The sequence below is a fragment of the Lycium barbarum genome, chromosome 6, assembly GCF_019175385.1.
Source record: "Lycium barbarum isolate Lr01 chromosome 6, ASM1917538v2, whole genome shotgun sequence".
In the NCBI taxonomy this organism is placed as follows: domain Eukaryota; kingdom Viridiplantae; phylum Streptophyta; class Magnoliopsida; order Solanales; family Solanaceae; genus Lycium; species Lycium barbarum.
In genome coordinates this window covers 13,071,333-13,090,700 of record NC_083342.1, presented here as the reverse complement: position 1 = coordinate 13,090,700, position 19,368 = coordinate 13,071,333, and the positions used below count along the sequence as shown (strand labels likewise).

Sequence of the window (19,368 nt, the reverse complement as noted above, 5' to 3'; positions counted from 1 at the left end):
TAAGCTGCTTTAGATAAACTAAGTCAAATGGGTCCAATTATTTTTTTGAGCTTATTTTAAGCATAAAATGACTTTAAGCTGGCCAGCCAAACACTCAAAAAAGCTGAAAACAGCTTATAAGCTAACTTATAAGCCAATCCAAACGGGCTCTAAGTTAGACTACCCTAATTTATTTTTTTTAACTTATAAGCTGCAAACAGCTTATAGGCATAAGCCCATCCAAACATGCTCAAAATTTGGAATGGAGGGAGTTATTCTCCACCTATTTTTACTAAATTAGTAGTGAAAAAAGGAAATTACAAAAGAGAAGGAAAAAAAAAAATTAGACAATTAGAGGGAAAAAAAAAGGAATTAACATAAGCATAAAGCAATGGTGATGTAGAGAGAGTGAAGGGTAGATGGCAAACAAGCTCCTTAGCGAAATGGGTCTTCCCAAATCTATAGCCAACATTTTTGCTGCTCGTAACCTTATTACTGCCAAGGTCTCTTTTATCTTTTAGCCCTTTTTTTTTTTTTTTTTTCTTTCTCTCTACTAATTTTACATATGCCCAATATAATGCACATTTGTCAAATGTAAGATTCATACTGCCTTTAAAATTCTTCAATCTTTAGCATTTCAATTATTCACTCTGTTTTAGTTCTTGGGTTCTTCAAATTTACTTAGGAAATGTACCGTTACATATTATGTTTACAACAACAGCAACATAGCCAGAATAATCCACCAGGTGGGGTCTGGGGATGGTCGAGTGTATGCAGACCTTACCCTTACCTTTTGACGGGTAGAGAGGCTGTTTCCGATAGACCCCTGGCTCAAGGAGAGATGAAAAAGCATCAGGAATGATGAAAGTAATAATAAGCAGTAATAGCAGCAAGATAATAGGATAACGTAGTAAAAGAAACACTCAGATAGTACTAGAGAAAGGGAATTATGTTTGAAGATTGATATTTCTTAAAAGGTCGTTTGGTAGCTGGTTAGAGTTAAATGCAGGTATTAGTAATACAATGATTAGTTATGCAGGGTTTAGTTATTCATATATTCGTTATTCATGTATAAGCGCCTGTGTGAGCTCGCTCACATTGCCGGTCCCAAGCCCGGATAAAGGAGGAGGGTTGCCGAGGGTCAATCGGAAACAGCCTCCCTACCCAGGTAGGGGTAAGGCTGCGTACATCTTACCCTCCCCAGACCCCACTATTGTGGGATTACACTGGGTAGTGACCAAGACCATGTATAAGTTATTCCACCTTCTATGTTGCATAAAATAATACATAGATTCCCTCATAACTTATACATGTATTAGTTATGGGGGTTTCTAAATTTGCAAACCAAATACTGTATTAATTTTATGCATGAATAACTTACCTCCTAACCAGCTACCAAACGTGGTATTACTTATGCAGAATCTAATACCTGCATAACTCACCTCCAAACCAGCTACCAAACGACCCTGTGTAAAAGGTCTATTGACTCATGTTGAGGTGCAATGATAACACCCAATGAGTAGTTTTTGCCTTTTTAAACTAGAAATTATTTTTCACTTGTAATTTTATTGAATAAAAGAGCTCATTTATTTAAATTCAATGTTTTGGTGTTTTCTTGAAATTCATAAGATTGTAAAGTTGAGGGAGGATTTTGGGGCCTGTTATGGCAATAAGTAGTGGAATATGGGAAATGGGAATACTATATTAGGAATTGAGTATTCATAGAGGTAATTGAAGTAAAAGCTACTGATGCTTTTATTTTGGATGTTTATTGATTTGATAATTTAAGTGTTAAATATGTCAATAAGAAAACATGTTATGCAATCTTAAAGCAATCAAATATTTCAATGAAAGAGAATGTTTTCAGAGCCTTTTTGCGGCTAAACCAAATGAAATTTTTATGAATCTGTTCAAATGCCCTGATAAGCACTGAGAAATTATCTAATGCACGCGTGGAACCGACTATGCTGAGTGCGGAATGAGATCAAACATTTTTTTTTTTTTAAGATTGTTGGAGCATTTTCCCACAACGTAAAGTTGTCTCTGTGTGACCTATAGGTCACGAGTTCAAGCTGTGGAAGCAACCACTAATTCTTGCATTAGGGTAGAATGTCTACATCATACTCCTTGGGGTGCGGCCCTTCCCCGGCCCCTGCTAACGCGGGATGCTTCATGCACTGGGCTGCCCTTTTCCCCCCAAGCTTTTGTATCCTTATATCGACAAACACCAGGATTGGGTGAGGAGAAACCTTAATGAAGGGTAAATACTGGAAATAATCTTTAGATAGATTGCTGATTGTTGCTTTCATCTTTCAAGTGTGCATATGTGTTTGCTTTTCCTCATAATTAGTACCTTGGCGTAAATTTCACCTGGAAGTTTGGAACACTGAAAGTGAGTGAATCATTTTATGTTCCTCTTTTGGACCTTAGTAACTTCTTGACACATTGCTTTCATGTGTTTCCATTAATTTATATTTGTTGTATTGTCTCAGGATGTATTCTCATTGACAGAATTTGAGTTGATGGAATTGCTTGATGTGGATTTAGCTGTAGTAACATCAGCGGTGGCACACATCAGTGAATTTACATGCCCTCCATACCAAACTGTAGGTTTATAAAGGCAGAATCTATGGTTGATTTCTTCAAAAAGAGATGCAAATTCACTTTTCCCCCCCTGCTCTTCTGTGACTTAGGCACTGTCATTGCTGGAACAGCGTCGACAAAATGAGAACATGGCTGGCCATCTTCCAACTTGTTTAAAAGGCCTGGACAATGCTCTATGTGGTGGAATTCCTTTTGGCGTTGTGACGGAGCTAGTGGGTCCAGCAGGCATTGGTAAAACTCAGGCATGATTATCTGCTTCTAACCTCAAATAAGCTTGGTTTCTGGACTTCTTTTCGTATTTGTTAGCTGGCTGGAACTTTTGGGTTGCTTGGAGTTTCTTCGGTTCTATTTGTTGTGATTGCAAGCTGAAAAGAAATGCCAATTGGAGTATATATATTGATACATTTGCATATATTTAAACTGTTTGTGTTGCCTTTGGCATATTTTTTATTGATGTATTCTGTCTTAAATTGCAGTTCTGCTTGAAGCTTTCGTTGTTGGCTTCTCTTCCTTCTAGTTATGGTGGCTTAGATGGTTCTGTAATTTATATTGATACAGAATCCAAATTTAGTTCAAGGAGGTAACTTTCAGGCTTTTGGTACTGAGGTTGCTGTGTTATAAGTGGAAATGATGACTTTTCTATTTCTGAAGTGTCTCCCCAGGATGATAGAAATAGGATATAATAGCTTCCCGGAAGTATTTCACACCGAAGGGATGGCACAGGAGGTATGCAGCATATTGTTTAGTGCTTTCTTTCATATTTCTTTAGACCAACTTTCGATGAAGTCTATGAATTGCTTGCCAGAGCTGTTTTATATTATTAACAAGTCTACGATTAATTACTTGCGACTGGATTCATTTTCCCAAATAATTTTATTCTCCTCTTTGACTAACTTCATTCTGAAAGTGTGCCATGAAAATGGTCATGGTAGGGTGCAAGTTCTAGATCTCCTGTATCTTCTATAACTTGGTGCATCGATAATCATATCTAAGTTTGATTTTTTTCCTTAAATGATTGACTTGCAGATCTCTATAAACGTGTTCTTCCATGTTCAAGTATGTCCGGGTGTCTTAACTCACTGTGTCTCTAAAACAAAATGATGAGAATGGGGGGGGGGGGGGGGGGGGGGGAATTAAAGAGTTGGACATCTTTTAGTATTGCAAGTCAACTATGTCAGAGCATGTAATACAGTAAAACCGTTTGACATATCTTAATGTAGATGCTCCCTTTACGAATATTGTTCCCCTTGATGTTGCAGATGGCTGGAAGGATTCTAGTTTTAAGGCCAGCATCACTTTCTGAATTTACTGATAGGTTCGTTGCAGCTTTACCTATGTGCTGTGATTCTGAGTCTTGATGCAATACTGGATTCACGAATACAACCAGATCTCTCTATAATAACCATCCTCTTCAACAACATTACACTATAACGGCCAAGTTTTCTTTGGAACCAATTTTTCATGTTATGTTATATTATATGTTCTTATTATAACAACATTTCCCTTTAGCAGCCAAAAAGTATCCGGACAAAAGACACCGTTATAGAGAGGTTTCACTGTATTTAGATTCTGGATTATAATATTGGAAGGAGTATGGGTTAATTAATGAAATTGAATTATTTTTTTGTTCGTCTTCTTCTTCTTTGAAGATTGGCCTTAGCATTTCAATCACTTCAGTTGAAGATCAGGATGAAAGGTCCAAAGGACTTACATAGTTTATAGGTGGTTGGGAGAAAACGTTTTTATTGGAAAATAATTTGTTTGGTGAATGATGTTTGTGAATGTGTATACCTTACTGGTAAAACTAAAAATCCATATTCTCATAACTTTGTCTCATAGGGAATTAGAGCGGCAAGTAGATATCCACAAAGAGTAAAGAAAGAAGCTGTTGCTGGGTGTCATCACTGGAGAACGAACATGCATAGTTTATAAGAAAGAATGCATAACTCTTAAGATGAAATAAAAAATAAAAAATAAAAAAAATTAATGGATGACATGAGTTGATATTAATTTTTCAGTAAAGAGATTTTTTTTTTTTGAAATAGGAGGAGCTTAAAAAAAAATAAGATGTATTTTTTTCCTAAAATAGAAGGATGAATACGTTTGATCAAAGATAGAAGAGCTGAGAGCCTGTATCATGCTTATTTTTTATTTTTTTATTTTTTATGCTGCTAAGTTAATTATACCTCTTTTCTCTCTCTCTCTCTCTCTCTCCTCCTGAGGCGCACGTTAGGTTTTTGCTAACGTACGTACCCATCGGAAATGGGGAGGGGGCGACCGAAGAAAGATCAACAACCTGAGCAGACCAAAACGCAAGGCAAAGTGGAAGATATTTGCAAAAAGCTAGGTATTGGCTTGATCGAGGTTCCTTTAGATTGTCAGAAGGAGACCTGGCCTGTGCTGGTTCCTAATCGCGATGCGAGTAGAACCCCGACCAGTGTTGGTGTGTCGACAACAGTGGTGCAAATCATGAAGAAGGCGACTAATGTGAGCAAGGAACAAGAAGGCGACTAATGTGAGCAAGGAACAAGAATCAACGGAAACCCTAAATGGCAAAGGGGCCTCTTCTGTACCATTGAAGGAAGTGGCTCCTGAGCTCAACCAAGCAGGTTCATCGATTACAGGCACTCCGCCGTCCGGAATCATGGAAATCAATCCAGTGGTGGTTAGCGCCAAGGAAACTGAGCAGCCGATGCTAGAGGCTGCTGCACCCCATGGGGACGGAGGAACTAAATGGTCGAATTTGTTCACTGGGAACAAGCTTGCTTCACGAGGTATGACTCTGAACTATATAGCTCCTACGATCCATAAAGGAGAGAAATATGGCAAACTAGACTAAGGGGAAGTAGATAAAGAAATTGCGAAATGGGAAAATTCTCTGATCCTTTATGTTGTGCGGGAAGCACCAACGTTTGGTGCGTTGGAGAGATTCATGGCAACTAATTGGAACTTTGCAGCAAAACCTAAAGCCTATTATCATGTAGATGGCTATTTTCTATTGAAATTCCAAAGTAGTGAAGACAGGGATGGTGTGCTGTTCTCAGGCCCTTACATGATGCAATCTAAACCTATTATTGTTAAGAGATGGTCATCCTCATTTGATTTTAGCAAAGAAATACTCCAGACTATCCCATTTTGGGTCCGGTTTCCAAACCTCCCTGTGAGATGTTGGGGATTGGACTCTCTGAGTAGGATTGGTAGTATCCTGGGGTACCATTGTATGCAGATGATTGTACAACGAAAGCTGAACAAATTTCCTATGCTAGAGTTCTAATAGAGATGGATGTAACAAGGGATCTACCTAGAATGGTGAAGGTGCTGGAATCTTCAGGGAACATAATTGAACAAGCTGTGGAGTATGATTGGGAACCAGGGTATTGCCAGACTTGTTTGATGGTTGGGCATACCTGTCCACCCCCTACAGAGAAACAAGATCAAAAACCAGCACAACACAATTCCAAGGTGAAGGACGCACCAACTATGAAGGACGCACCAACTAAGGTTACAGAGAAGCAGATGGGGCAAAATAGGTCTGACAAGTTAATCCAAAGGGGTATTGATCAAAGAGTGAACTTCAAAATAGCACAGAGGCCTGGAAAGGCAATTGCTCAAGGTCCAGCTCCTGCTGCTCAGCATGGAAATACAGAATGGAAGGCAGTACCTGGTAAGGGGGTGCCTAGATGTTCAAGTCCTACTGCTCCAACATCAGGTGTGGCCACAGTGACAAATGCTTACAGTATTCTACAGCAAGGTGAGGAGCAACTGCCCAGGGAAGATAATACTGGAAATAGTGAAAGGGGACAATGTAGTCATGTGGTGGAACTAGGTGGAGCTCCTTTCGATCCAACTCAATGAATTTAATAGCTTGGAATATCAGAGGGCTCAATAAGGTGTATAAACAGAAGGAGGTAAAGAAGTTCTTGTTCATAAATAATGTTGCTCTTATTACAACATTAGAGCACAAAATAAAGGAAAACAATATAAGAAGGGTGATGAAGAAGATTGCAGAAGGGTGGGAGTGGTGCTCTAACATTAACTTGAGTCCAAGAGGGAGAATAATAGTGCTTTGGAATCCTGTAGTGGTCCAATTCACTATGTGTTCCATGAGCATCCAAACTATACATGGTTCTGTTTTGCTAAAGAATTCACAGAAGTTTTTCCACTTCACAGCAGTATATGGCCTTCACACAGTTGAAGATAGGAGGACCTTATGGGCAGAACGAGAAACTATACAACAATCATGTCAGGGCCCATGGCTTGCCATTGGGGACTAAAATGCTGTATCCTCTCCAGATGATAGACAGTATGGGGCCCTGTAGTGGAGGCTGAAATGAAAGACTTAAGAGATTACCTACAGAAATCTGGCAATACTGAACTCAAGATCACTGGTTGGGAGTTTACCTGGTCAAACTACAATGTTCAGAGCAAGTTAGATAGAGCTATAGTAAATGCTGAGTGGATGATGCAAATGGCACACTTTGAGGTCAATGTTTTAAATCCTGGTTGCTCTGATCATACTCCTCTGAGCATGCACTTGGAGGATAATAGGCACAGGGGGCCTTAGCCATTTAAATTTCTAAACTACCTAGCTGATCACCCCAGTTTTCGAGAGGTTATCACATCTGCTTGGAGGGCCTATAAAGGGCTGGGACATGTATGGCATATGGCAAGGGTTGAAGACGGTTAAGCATGGTCTGAAGCAGCTAAATCTGAAAGAGTTTAATAGTGTATCTGATAGAGTGACCACCTTCAGAGATCAACTAGCTGATATACAAAGTTTGAGAAGGGATGATCCACAGTCAGGTGTGAGTGCTACTGAGAAAGAAATACTGGTTCAACTTGAGAAATGGTCTTTGATTGAGGAGAGTATTCTGCAGCAGAAATCCAGAGTCAAGTGGCTCAAATTAAGGGATTCAAACAACTCCTTTTTCTTTGCTTGTATGAGGAATAGAAGAGCTCAAAACCACATTTGCAGTTTGGTGAATGATGCAGGCAACACCATACATGATAAAGTGGATGTCCAAAATGAGATATTAGGCTTCTACAAAAGCTTATTGGGGTCATCAAATGAGCACCTCCCTCCCATGGATCCCCAGATAATGAAAGATGGACCTGTTTTAAACAGCGTGCAACAGCTAGCATTGATAGAAGATGTTCAGGCTAAGGATGTTTGGGAAGCTCTAAAGGACATTGAGGATTCCAAAGCCCCTGGCAGTGATGGATTGAATGCTTTCTTTTACAAGAGGGCATGGCCAACAATTGGTGAAGCTGTGACACAAGCAGTTCTTGCTTTCTTTGATACAGGTGAACTTTACAAAGCCATAAACTGTACTAGTGTTACTTTGATCCCCAAGGTGAAAATTCCTTCTAGAATCACTGATTCCAGGTCTTATCTCTTGTTGCAATATTTTGTACAAGATTATTTCTAAAATACTTACAAAGAGACTCCAGAAGGTGATGATAGGAGCCAATCTTCCTTTGTCCCTGGGAGGGTGATTACAGATAATATTATCTTGAGTCATGAGTTGGTTAAGGGGTATGGGAGGAAGAGTATATCACCAAGGTGTATGGTTAAAATTGATATGAGGAAAGCCTATGATTCTGTGGAATGGCAATTCCTGGAACAAATCCTTTGCTGTTTGAGCTTTCCTTCTAAATTTGTAAAGTGGATCATGATATGTGTGACCACTGTTTCCTACTCTGTCAATATAAATGGTTATCCCACTCCTCCCTTCCCTGCAAGGACTCTAAGGCAAGGTGACCCTATATCACCTTTCCTAGTTGTTATTGCTATGGAGTATTTCTCTAGGAACCTCAAAAAGCTTGGAAGGATCCCTGATTTCAATTTTCACCCCAAGTGTGAAAAGTTGAAGATTTTCCAATTGAGTTTTGCAGATGACATGTTGCTGTTTAGCAGAGGCGATATTTGGTCTGTGCAGATGTTATACAAATGCTTCCAGGAATTTTCCCTTGTATCTGGACTTCAGGCTAATATTGATGAGAGCTCCATATATTTTGGAGGGGTCCCAGATGCTGACCAACTGGCCATAATGGAGTCCCTTGGTTTTGTCAAAGGTGAGTTACCCTTCCGATATCTAGGGGTTCCTTTTAGTTCAAAAAGATTGTCTATCAACCAATGCCAGTCCCTTCTAGAGAAGATGATGAGTAGAATTACTTCCTGGACTTCTAAATTCTTATCATATTCTGGTAGAGTCCAGCTGATAAAGATTAGCTTGTTCTCTATTCAAGTGTTTTGGTCCCAGATATTCATTCTCCCTAAAAAACTTATTAAAGTTGTGGAATCAGTGTGCAGAAGATTTCTCTGGACTGGTACTACTTCAGTGTCCAAGAAATCTCTACTGGCCTGGGAAACATTGTGCCATCCAAGGGTTGCTGACTTGCTGGTGGTTTAAATCTTCTTGGCGTTCAAACCTGGAATAGAGCTGCTATTTGTAAGCTCTTATGGAATGTTAGCCAAAAGAAAGACAGGTTGTTGGTCAGGTGGGTGAATGCTTATTACATAAAGTCAGATAATATTTGGAGAGCTAAGTTTGCAAATGCATCATGGGTAGTTCAGAAAATTCTACGAGCTAGTAAACATCTGGTGGCTGCTGGTTATGATGATACCTCCCTTCAACAGCTACAAAGATTCTCTATCAAACAGTTGTATGTGAAGCTTAGAGGTAATTTTACTAAACTAAATTGGAGAAAGCTGATCTGTAACATTTATGGATGCCCTAAATGGATCTTTATTCTACAAGTGGCTATCTGGGGTAGGCTACTTACAAGAGATAGAATCTCCCAATGGGGAATCACAGACTCAGTGTTGTGCCTTCTGTGTGGTTTAGTGAATGAATGCCATGATCATCTGTTTTTTTTATGTGATTTCTCTGCTGCTGTGTGGAATGCTCTATTAAGGTGGCAAAGGATTTCTAGGATGGCTCAGAACTGGCAAGGAGAAGTGATGTGGGCTGTGCAGAATGCAAAGGGGAATAGTGTGAAGTCTGAACTGTTTAGAATAACATTGGCAAGTGCTGTCTACACAATTTGGCAGGAAAGAAATAACCGTATATTTCAAGCCAGACAGCGGAGTAGTGCTCAGGTGACTAAGGTGATCATACAAGAGGTGTTCAGCAGGGGATCTATGAGGCCAAGGCTTTGCAAAGAATTGGAGCAACTAAATTCCTACCCTGTACTTCCCTAGGGGAATGCACTGGGCTGCAATGTAGGTGTGTTGCAGGATAGACTGTAGGTGAGAGGTGTTCTAGGTGTTATTCACAGGTTATGGGGCTATTTCCATTCCTGTGTTTTTTTCTCCTTGTACTTAAACGTTCACTTGCTGATAAAATGTTTATTTACCAAAAAAAAACATTATATTTTCTTAAGAGTCCTTGGTATTCAGTTTTGAGGCCACATTACATCTCAGATAGGATAGTTGGCTATTTAGTACTTTGTATGCCAGCCGTATTGACAGTTCCATAAACTCAGTATTATCCAATACTGAGGGAAGATAGTATTATTGTCAATAAAGAGATAGTTCACCGACTTTATAAAGCAGTCAAATAATATAAGATCTCTTGCTTACGATGTGAGGGATTCCATCCAAGATAATGTTGGAAAAGTTATAAAAGAAGCTTGGAACGGAAAAGTAAATCCAATTGGAAAATCACATATAATATTGTGTTAAAGCCCGTATATCTCCAGTTTTACAAAACCAACCAAACATCCTACAACCAATGTATATTAAGTTCATAATGCATGTAAATTATTTTGTTCTTGTATTATAATATCTTTTTCCCTCTGTTTGATCTCACTGTTGTTCAAAACAGCCTCTTCTTCGATAAATTAATAATTCATTAACGCGTTGAGAAAATCCCGGTATGGAAAAAGTAGAAAACCTATGCAAAAAGGTGGTTCTTTATAATGACACAATATTATATTGACAGGAACATGGGCGCACCAAAAGTTAACTAAGAACAAAAGACAAGTCCTTATCTATAAAAAATCATATTTTGCTACTTCAAAAGCTCTCGTATTCCTTTCCCTCCAAGTACCCACGTAAGAGCAAAAGCAGCCACATCCATCCTCTATGCATTTCTTTCAAACTCCAGCTGAACATCACATGCTTAATTTTGGCCGACATTGACTGCTATCTGAAACAGCCTCTTACTTCTTTGCCAATTAAATTCTAGCTTTCATTTTGACGCTTGTCCAAGTTGTATTGGAAATTTTTCGTTTTTACGAAATATTGTCTATGTGTTTCTGTCAGCTTGCAGAAAATCAAAGTTTCACTGTTTCAACACAATGTGAAATTGCTGATCATTGACAGCATGGCTGCTCTTCTTTCAGGGTAATTCCTTTTTCACTTTTCCTGTGTAATTGCTAAACATGTATTTCCTTTTGGAGTACAACTTCTACTGGAGTTATAAACTTTACACCCAGTATCCACTTGAGAAAATTGTAAATATCTTGGTAGTCCATATAACATTTGATCTTATCATGCTGATTTTTACCAGTCTACTTTTCGATTTGTGCTCTTAGGTTGTATACAAAAATAATATGTTAAAGAGGGTATCAGATTCTGTGAAAACTTATGTAACCTCAATGTGAAATTTTGGGTCTCAATACATTACTACGTCTATGAATTCATGGAAGATTTTTTGTTGGTGTATATTTTATAATTTCTTTGATCATGCGAAAACAGAGCTTTGACATGTAGTACTTAGAATTCTTTGCAATTGGTGTGATTTCATGTTATGTGCAACATTGGTTTAATAATTCTCTGAAAAATCCAACAGCATTATACAGCTTTCCACATTTTTCTTTTTCACTGTATTGATACCGGTGAACTTTTCACTTCTTTTCAGCGAAGGTGTGCAAGGACCTCAGAGGCAACACTCCTTGGGTTGGCATATATCATTTATTAAGTGAGAATATTGTCCTTAGAATGAATACGTAGGAAGTATTTCTTTCTTCTTCCACCGACCAAAGCTAGTGATCACTGTTTTTGTCTAATCTGGTGCTGTTGCTATGCCATTTTCAGATCAGTTGCAGAATTTTCACGAATTCCTGTAGTAATAACCAACCAAGTGAGATCTCAAAGTCGTGATGAAACTTCCCACTATTCTTTCCAAGGTATTGTGGTAGCATCAGTCTTTGCTTATATTAATAATGATTGAAGCTTTCAACAACAACAACAACAACAACCCAGTGAAATCCCACAACGTGGGGTCTGGGGAGGGTAGAGTGTACGCAGACCTTACTCCTACCAAGGTAGGATGGCTGTTTCCGAGAGACCCTCGACTCAATAAAAACATAAAAAGAGGTCAGATACGGCTAAGAGATTCAAAGCGATATGGAAATGAAGTAACGCAAGCGACACAGATAACATAGAATAATCAAAGCACAGGAAATAACAGATAATAGCATAATAGCATAAATTAGAGCACAAGAAATTATACTACGATAATGCGACTATTAATAAGGCAGGGTAATGAGACTATCTACTAGCCTTCTACCCTAATATGGGTCCTCCAAACCCTCCTATCTAAGGTCATGTCCTCGGTAAGCTGTAACTGCGCCATGTCGTGTCTAATTACCTCTCCCCAATACTTCTTTGGCCTACCCCTACCTCGTCTGAAACCATCCATGGCCAACCTCTCACACCTCCGCACTGGGGCATCCGTGTCTCTCCTCTTCACATGCCCAAACCATCTCAATCTCGCTTCTCGCATCTTGTCTTCCACCGAGGCCACTCCCACCTTGTCCCGAATATCCTCATTCCTAATCCTGTCACTCCTGGTGTGGCCACACATCCATCTCAACATTCTCATCTCAGCAACTTTCATCTTTTGAACGTGAGAAACCTTAACTGGCCAACACTCCGCCCCATACAACATAGTCGGTCTAACCACCGCTTTGTAGAACTTTCCTTTTTCAAAAAATAATAAAGTAATACATTGTGAACAACGGAAAGGATCATTGCTATCATAATCTGCTTGGTTCGATTTCACTAAGGCATGTCTGCTTGCGGATTCTTCCCTGAAATTAATTGGTAAACACATGTTCGTGTGCTTAAGTTAATGAAGATTTATTCATTCGAGAAAATAGAGATTTGTGTTTACATTTTTACAAGATTCTGAATTGTATTAGATTGATTAATCTCCAGAATGAAACTAGATTGCACTATTCCTAAGCTCAAAATTACAAAGGGAAAACAGGAGCTGGGTTTACCTGTGCGCACCCGAAGGGTAGCGGCTGCGGGTTCCCATGTCATCAAAAAAAAATAAAAAATTACAAAGGGAAAACTGGAGTTCAAGGAAACTAGATATATATAACCTATCCTTGAGCTTCCAGTCTTCCACCTAAAACAACCACATGTAACCCGGTAAAAGAAGAAGAAGAAGTAAAGACAATGAGAAAAGGAGCAGAGGAGTGATAAACAAAGAGGAAATAGTGAATTTCAGGTTTTGTATTTTAGAATTCCATAACTTATCCCTCTCTTGTTTGGCCGCATATATGGAATAAGCTGAACAATCTGGGCTCAATTAATCTATCCCATCCATACATCTTCCACTAGCTCACCAAGTCACCCCTAGCTACTATTCTGCTACACAAAAAATGAAGTCACCCTCCTCTTAGCTAAAATGTGTCATCTCATAAATTCCCAATTGAACTCCAATTTTTCCTAATTTAGAAAGTCTACTGCCAGCTCATTACACTCCTTCTGCCTTTGAATCATGCTCGATCTCGAGCATGCTGTTGCGCAATAGACTCTGGAACCTAAGATTTACTTACCTTCCAGTCTTTCCACATTGCTTCTTCTGGAGGTAAATTTTCCCATTGGGCATCTTCACTGAACTTCCATTATTTTCTTTCACCATTTTCCTCTGTCGTATTGCAACAGGTTGATTCAAAATCTGTCCATCTGCTCCGGCCCAATCTTTCTTTTCAACAACAAAATATGAAATACAGGGTGTAGCTGAGAATCTTGGGAAATTATCGTCTATAAGCAACAGGTTCTACCCTTTGTATTACTTCATACGGCCCATAAAACTTTGGGCACTGTTCACGCAGCCGACATTCATTGAGAAAATGGGTTTGTTGTCTCCTTATATAATCTTGGGTAATCCTCACCTTATGAGCCAGCTTATGCTGGTTGAGTTCAACCCAATGTCCATTTTCTTAATATGGTACCAGGTGCAGACACATTTTTATTCTTATTATTGATTTACCCAAAATTGTGCTCCCGTGTTATGTTGTCTATACTCCAGATATCCAGCCATTCTCGACCAAGTTTGCAGAATAAGAAAACTTTACAATTACATTCTATCTCTTTTCTCTAATTAACAGTCTGTAGGACATGGGATACTATTACTTCCTTGAAATATGAGGTATTGTTTCACAAAAGATGATGTAGCATTTCCTTTTCAGGAAAGAGCATGGTCGATAGTCCAGAAGCTGTCCCAAAACTTGATTCTCATCTTGTTGCTGCTTTAGGGATCCACTGGGCTCATGCTGTTAGTATTCGTCTTGTATTTGAATCAAGATCAGGTTAGATCTTATTTTCGTAGAATTGGCAATCCTAGATTTTTGTTCTGCGCCTTTCATTCTTCTCTCTTCTTTATTCCATTGATAGGAAAATTGATTGTTTGTGATGCTGTTATTAAATTTTTATTTTTTGTTCGTTAACCAACTACATGCTCTTCTAGATTTTGGTTATCTTGAAAAATACTGCAGAAAGGTTATGCAAGGGAGAGGAGTCGATTGGTGTACAATTGAATGGTGGTCAGAACCGGTCTCTTCAATAAACTTTATGTCATTGTATTCTCTAGGACATTGTTACTCCGAGCTTAGGCCAAAAGCCAGCACCTGATAATTAGGCTAAGCTATCTGATCTACCTTAATATGTAACTGGAAAAGTCCTCCTTATCAGTTAAACTGTAAATAATGTGTGACATGTATCATTATTTCCTACCCTTGGAACTTGTGGAGAAGAAAATAAAAGATTTGGAAGCAAAGATATCCGTCAAAGTTATTATTTGTCTTGCCATAGGTCCTATTTTGTATTCAAAATGGCTAGACACTAATGCAGAAGTAACCTCATGCTCATTTATGCTCTCAATTTTCATATTTCTTACTTAGCCTATTCCTGAAGATAGAAATTGGTCATAGGTTTTTGATCTGTTATCGCTGGTTTCACAACTTGAGCTGATAAATTGTTGCGGTGGTTCATAACTTCTAAGAACGAAACATTTGAAGTCTCCATATAGAGCTTATGTTTTTTTTTTTCCTTCTGACTTTAGCTTTCTGATTCTCGAGTAGACAGCTGATTAACGTCGATGAATGAAGGAATTGCTGATGCTGTCTTCCATCTTTCAGGTCAAAGGTTCATAAAATTAGCCAAATCTCCACTATCTCCGCCTCTTGCATTCCCTTTCAACATAACTTCTTCCGGGATTTCATTGCTTAATGATGATGGAGTGGAAATGCAAGGGCCAGACATACATGCAATAAGTTGTCAAGGTGTGATTTAGTATAGTGCTTTTTTGTTTGTGGGTAGGGGTGTCTGGTTTAGTGGCATTATTTCAGTTTGGTGGAGCATGTCAAATACATATCCGTAATATAAAAATGAAGACATGAACCCAAGGGTGTGGCCTAGTGGTTAATGAAGTGGATTGAGAACCATGCTCAGATTCAAATCCCAGCAGAGATAAAATCACTAGATGAATTCTCCCATCTATTCTAGCCTTGGTGGCCAGAGTTACTTAGTACCTATTGCTGGTGGGAGGTGACAAGTATCCCCCGGAATTAGTCGAAGTGCGTGCAAGCTTGCCCGGACACCTCGGTTATTAAAAAAAAGACAATCTCAAAAAGTGTAAGAAAGTAGAAAATCGCTGCTAAACAAGTTCACGCACTGTATCCGATTTAGTGTTGGTTCACGTGAAAAAGAAACTTTAAGAATGCCATCTTGATAACAAATAGCAAGAGCCCTATGTTTTGGCCTATTGATTGGAAGTTGGAATCTCTAGAGTTCCTGTCTAGCACATTTTATCTATTCTCGCTGTATGAGTTATAATATCCTCCAATTGCATAAGTTCACAGTCTCCAAATTTAGCGCACATTCCAAAAAAGTCATTTATCATAGGTTGCTTATTTGGTAACTAACATTTTCTTATTAATCACTGATCATTTGTTTGCTAGTTTTTATTATTGATAATCCTCACCAATCTCTATGCATAATGCAGGTCACAACGATGTTATTAATTTCGGTACTGAAATGATGCATTGAGCTCCAGAAGCAAAGCTACATTGTCCAATGTATAGCCCTATAGGTGTGTTGGTAAATTCTTCTTATACTGTCACATTCATCTTTTTCTCTGAATCCTCAGACTTTCACTTCGTCGAAAATCTTAAATCCCTCGGTCATATCTTTTTTTGGTGTAAATTCCATCGATTGATGAACTAAATATGTTTTAACTTTTAAAGGAAGATTCAGGTGGTCCTTTATGAAGTTCTTCAAGTTAGAGGTTTTACAATGCCCTCCGATCCATTTTGCAGAGTGTTCTCTTTTTGACTGCCATACTGGTGTCTAGAAGTTGCAATTCTTATATGTGACTGAAAGGATGTTGTTTTGCTTATCATTAGTTATTCTATATGACTGCTCTGGCTTGCTTCTGTGCCACATGTAACAACATAGATAAATATTATACTTAAACTTCTGTTATATGTTTGATGGACTCACTTCTGGCAGGTCAAAGAATTTTACACTAATATTGTAATCTAACTAGATATAGGAAGTTGCTAAGCAATTTTTCTACTTTTAAAGCTCATATTTGAGATTTACCATTGCTTGTAGAGTTGTGGTTGACTTTAAATAGCCTGGATACATGTATAGTTTCTAATCGTTTTTTTTTTTTTTTTTGGTTAGATATATACGGATATAAATTCATATTTACTATAACTAACGATACTATTTCATTTACTAAACTAGCACAATAACTATACAAAATATATACAACCTACAAGAAATTCTACAAATTTAGTGATTTTGTCTTCTCTTGTATGCAGGCCTCAGTCGCCGGTGGCCCTATCCTACCTGTTGGTTGTCGCTGCTTTGCTGAAGAATCGTCGGAGCCTCTCTTCCATAGCTTTTTTGTTTCATCGTTGTCCCTATCCCACCCATTGACTCTGCCCCCTTCTTTTCTCTTCATCATGGTTTTCTTTTTTGCCGGGTTTCATCTCTCCATGTACATTTGTGTATCGTTGTATGGCATGCGTATGTCAAGTGTAAATGTAAATATATTTACAAAAGATATACGGATGACACACGCACTTATATGTCATCATTGATCATACATACTTGCATGCTGTGTGGATGTTCGTTCACTTTATGTACAGTAACATACACTCCACATTCATCAAATATACATTAAACATACACCAGACATACAGTGAGATGCGCTATACATACATTCATCTCCGCCTTTAGACCACCACCACAACTATCATAACCACCATCACAAACCACTATAACAACCGCCCATTCCATTATAACAATACAAAAATCGAAGAAGAGAGTTTCATTTTAGATCTGGACAGATTAATTTGTTCTCCAGCAAGGAACTGCGGTCTGTAAGATCTATAAGCAGCTCGGCCATGAAAAAAAATATATATATTCACGGATTAGAGATTTAAAGCACCAAAACAGCAACAAAAATAGCTTCAACAGTAGAATAATTACGGCCCAGTACCTTCGTAGCTATCCCAGTTGTTAGTTTATTACCTGGTTTAGCCCATTTTGCCAGGTTTTTGTATAATCTTAGTCCCAACTTCTCTTATTTGTTCCTTTTCTCTCTCCTCGCCGCCGCCGCAGCAAACCACGTTGTAACCACCGTCTGTCGTCCTATCTCCGCTGACCAGAAACTGCTGCCGGCGGCCGACATCTCTATTGCTCTCAGTCACGCTCTCCTCCTCTCAACAACTCCAATGGTGGACTTAGTTGTATAAATGAACAAGGTTAAAGCTTTTTGGCACTCTTAGGTTCATGACAAAGAAAATTGGAATCTCAACATGAAATACCAGCTCTCTTTGTTGGTTCCGTCATTTTGATGCATCAAATATGGTGATCTCATGGCTATAAGAAGAGGGACGATTGATATTCATTTTCAGCTTCAGATTCTTGTCGGATTAAGACCTATTCTCTGTTCAATGACATAACTGTAATAATGTCTTTCAAACGCTTCGAAGAGTGCATGGATTCACGTACAGGAAATAGTGTGGATAACTATACAATGTTTATACATGGTTATACAAAGCAATACACATACATTATATGTAATGTACAACAGTCTATAAAAGTGCATACATAATTCCATACATCATGTTATATAGATTTCAAAAATGAAAAAATAAAAATAAAAATGAAGAGGGTTAAGCTAGTTCGGGGAGGAAGTTAAAATAATAACATTAAAATAGATTTGGCTTCATGAATTTCAAGGTAAATATATGTTGGCTATTTTAGATAGGGAAATTTATTAGGCTATGCTCATTGCGAGCTCTTTGTTTCAGCCGTACATACATGTCAGGGGGAATTGGCATAAACATACAACCCTTGTTCTAAGGAATGGGCTCTTGCATGCCAATTGTTGGACGGTGTTATCACACAGTGCCTATTTCTCATGTGTTTTAATTATCCCTATAGATTTTCCTAGGAAATAAATTGGGAAAACCACACAAAATATTCCTAAAATGTAAAATATTTATCCGCCCCATGTCCCCTCTAAACTAATTTCTCTTCTTATCCCACTGGCAAAAAATATTTACTCGAGTACCCCCTCGCCCAAAACCCTTCCTTCATGATAGCATCGCAGTATATATATATATATATATATATATATATATATATATATATATATATATATATATATATATATATATATATATATTATGATGGTATCTTGGAGGACTACGAGAAGGACTGAAGCAGTTCTACATGATACCATCTCAGTATGTTTATATAACACGATGGTATTTCGGAGGACTTACGAGTGTCTCATTGGAGGACTGAAGTAGTCCTCCATGATATCATCACAATATATTTATATAAGATGATGGTATCATAGAGATCTTTTTGAGAAAAGTGTGTCTTTTGAATAAATGAACATGATACCATCTTAATATATTTATATACCATGTTGATATCATACTTTTGGGGGCATTTCGGATAAATTGTTTGAGGGCATGAAAGTAAGGGGGATAAGGGTGGGTAATCATTTTGTTTTTCAGGGGCAGCGACATTCTTTCCCCAAATAAATTCATGTTCTGCTTAATTTTTCAAGTCTGAAGTGGGCTGTTCTATGGCCCATATATGATGGGTTACCGTTAATGTGCGACCAGCAAGTTTCGTTTCCTTTGGGCTGAAACATCTCTTTCTTCTTTTTCCTTTTGCTATTACATAAGGGAAGAGAGACAATAGGAATTGAACTTATATTTATTTTTTCGGAAGATTTACTATTATCACTAGACTGTAAGCCTCATTAACTACATTTCTTCTATCTGGTAACATAGGTTTACACGCGACTTTGTTGGGACTTTCAGTAAACTACCCAAGCAGGCTAAAAAAATTTAATCGCTTGTACTATTTACCAAATTTTCCATCAAAATTTGTATAAGTTATATTCTTTTCGATATACGATGTACATAAATATATAACCCCAAAGTATACAATTAAGAATAGTTGAATCACACTGTTGTATACTATTAAGGTATACTGTTATACAAGTG

At 38.1% G+C, this 19,368-nt stretch overlaps 1 protein-coding gene across 4 annotated transcripts; it reads left to right on the top strand.

Annotated features, from left to right (window-relative positions):
• Positions 1-316: 316 nt before the first annotated feature.
• LOC132600818 (DNA repair protein RAD51 homolog 2) lies at positions 317-16,944 on the top strand. 4 transcript variants are annotated; one of them, XM_060314225.1, is made up of 13 exons: positions 320-482; positions 2,472-2,585; positions 2,673-2,825; positions 3,060-3,163; positions 3,246-3,309; positions 3,843-3,898; positions 10,853-10,933; positions 11,451-11,510; positions 11,627-11,718; positions 14,017-14,136; positions 14,965-15,108; positions 15,831-15,917; positions 16,654-16,944. In XM_060314225.1, exons 1-12 carry the CDS (start codon positions 399-401, stop codon positions 15,872-15,874), a joined length of 1,116 nt encoding a protein of 371 aa, XP_060170208.1. In that variant the 5' UTR covers positions 320-398; the 3' UTR covers positions 15,875-15,917; positions 16,654-16,944. The 4 variants fall into 4 exon arrangements, with proteins under 4 accessions (XP_060170211.1, XP_060170208.1, XP_060170209.1 ...); XM_060314226.1 differs by lacking the exon at positions 16,654-16,944 and adding an exon at positions 16,072-16,335; XM_060314227.1 differs by lacking the exon at positions 320-482 and adding an exon at positions 2,021-2,371.
• The last annotated feature ends 2,424 nt before the right edge of the window (positions 16,945-19,368 follow it).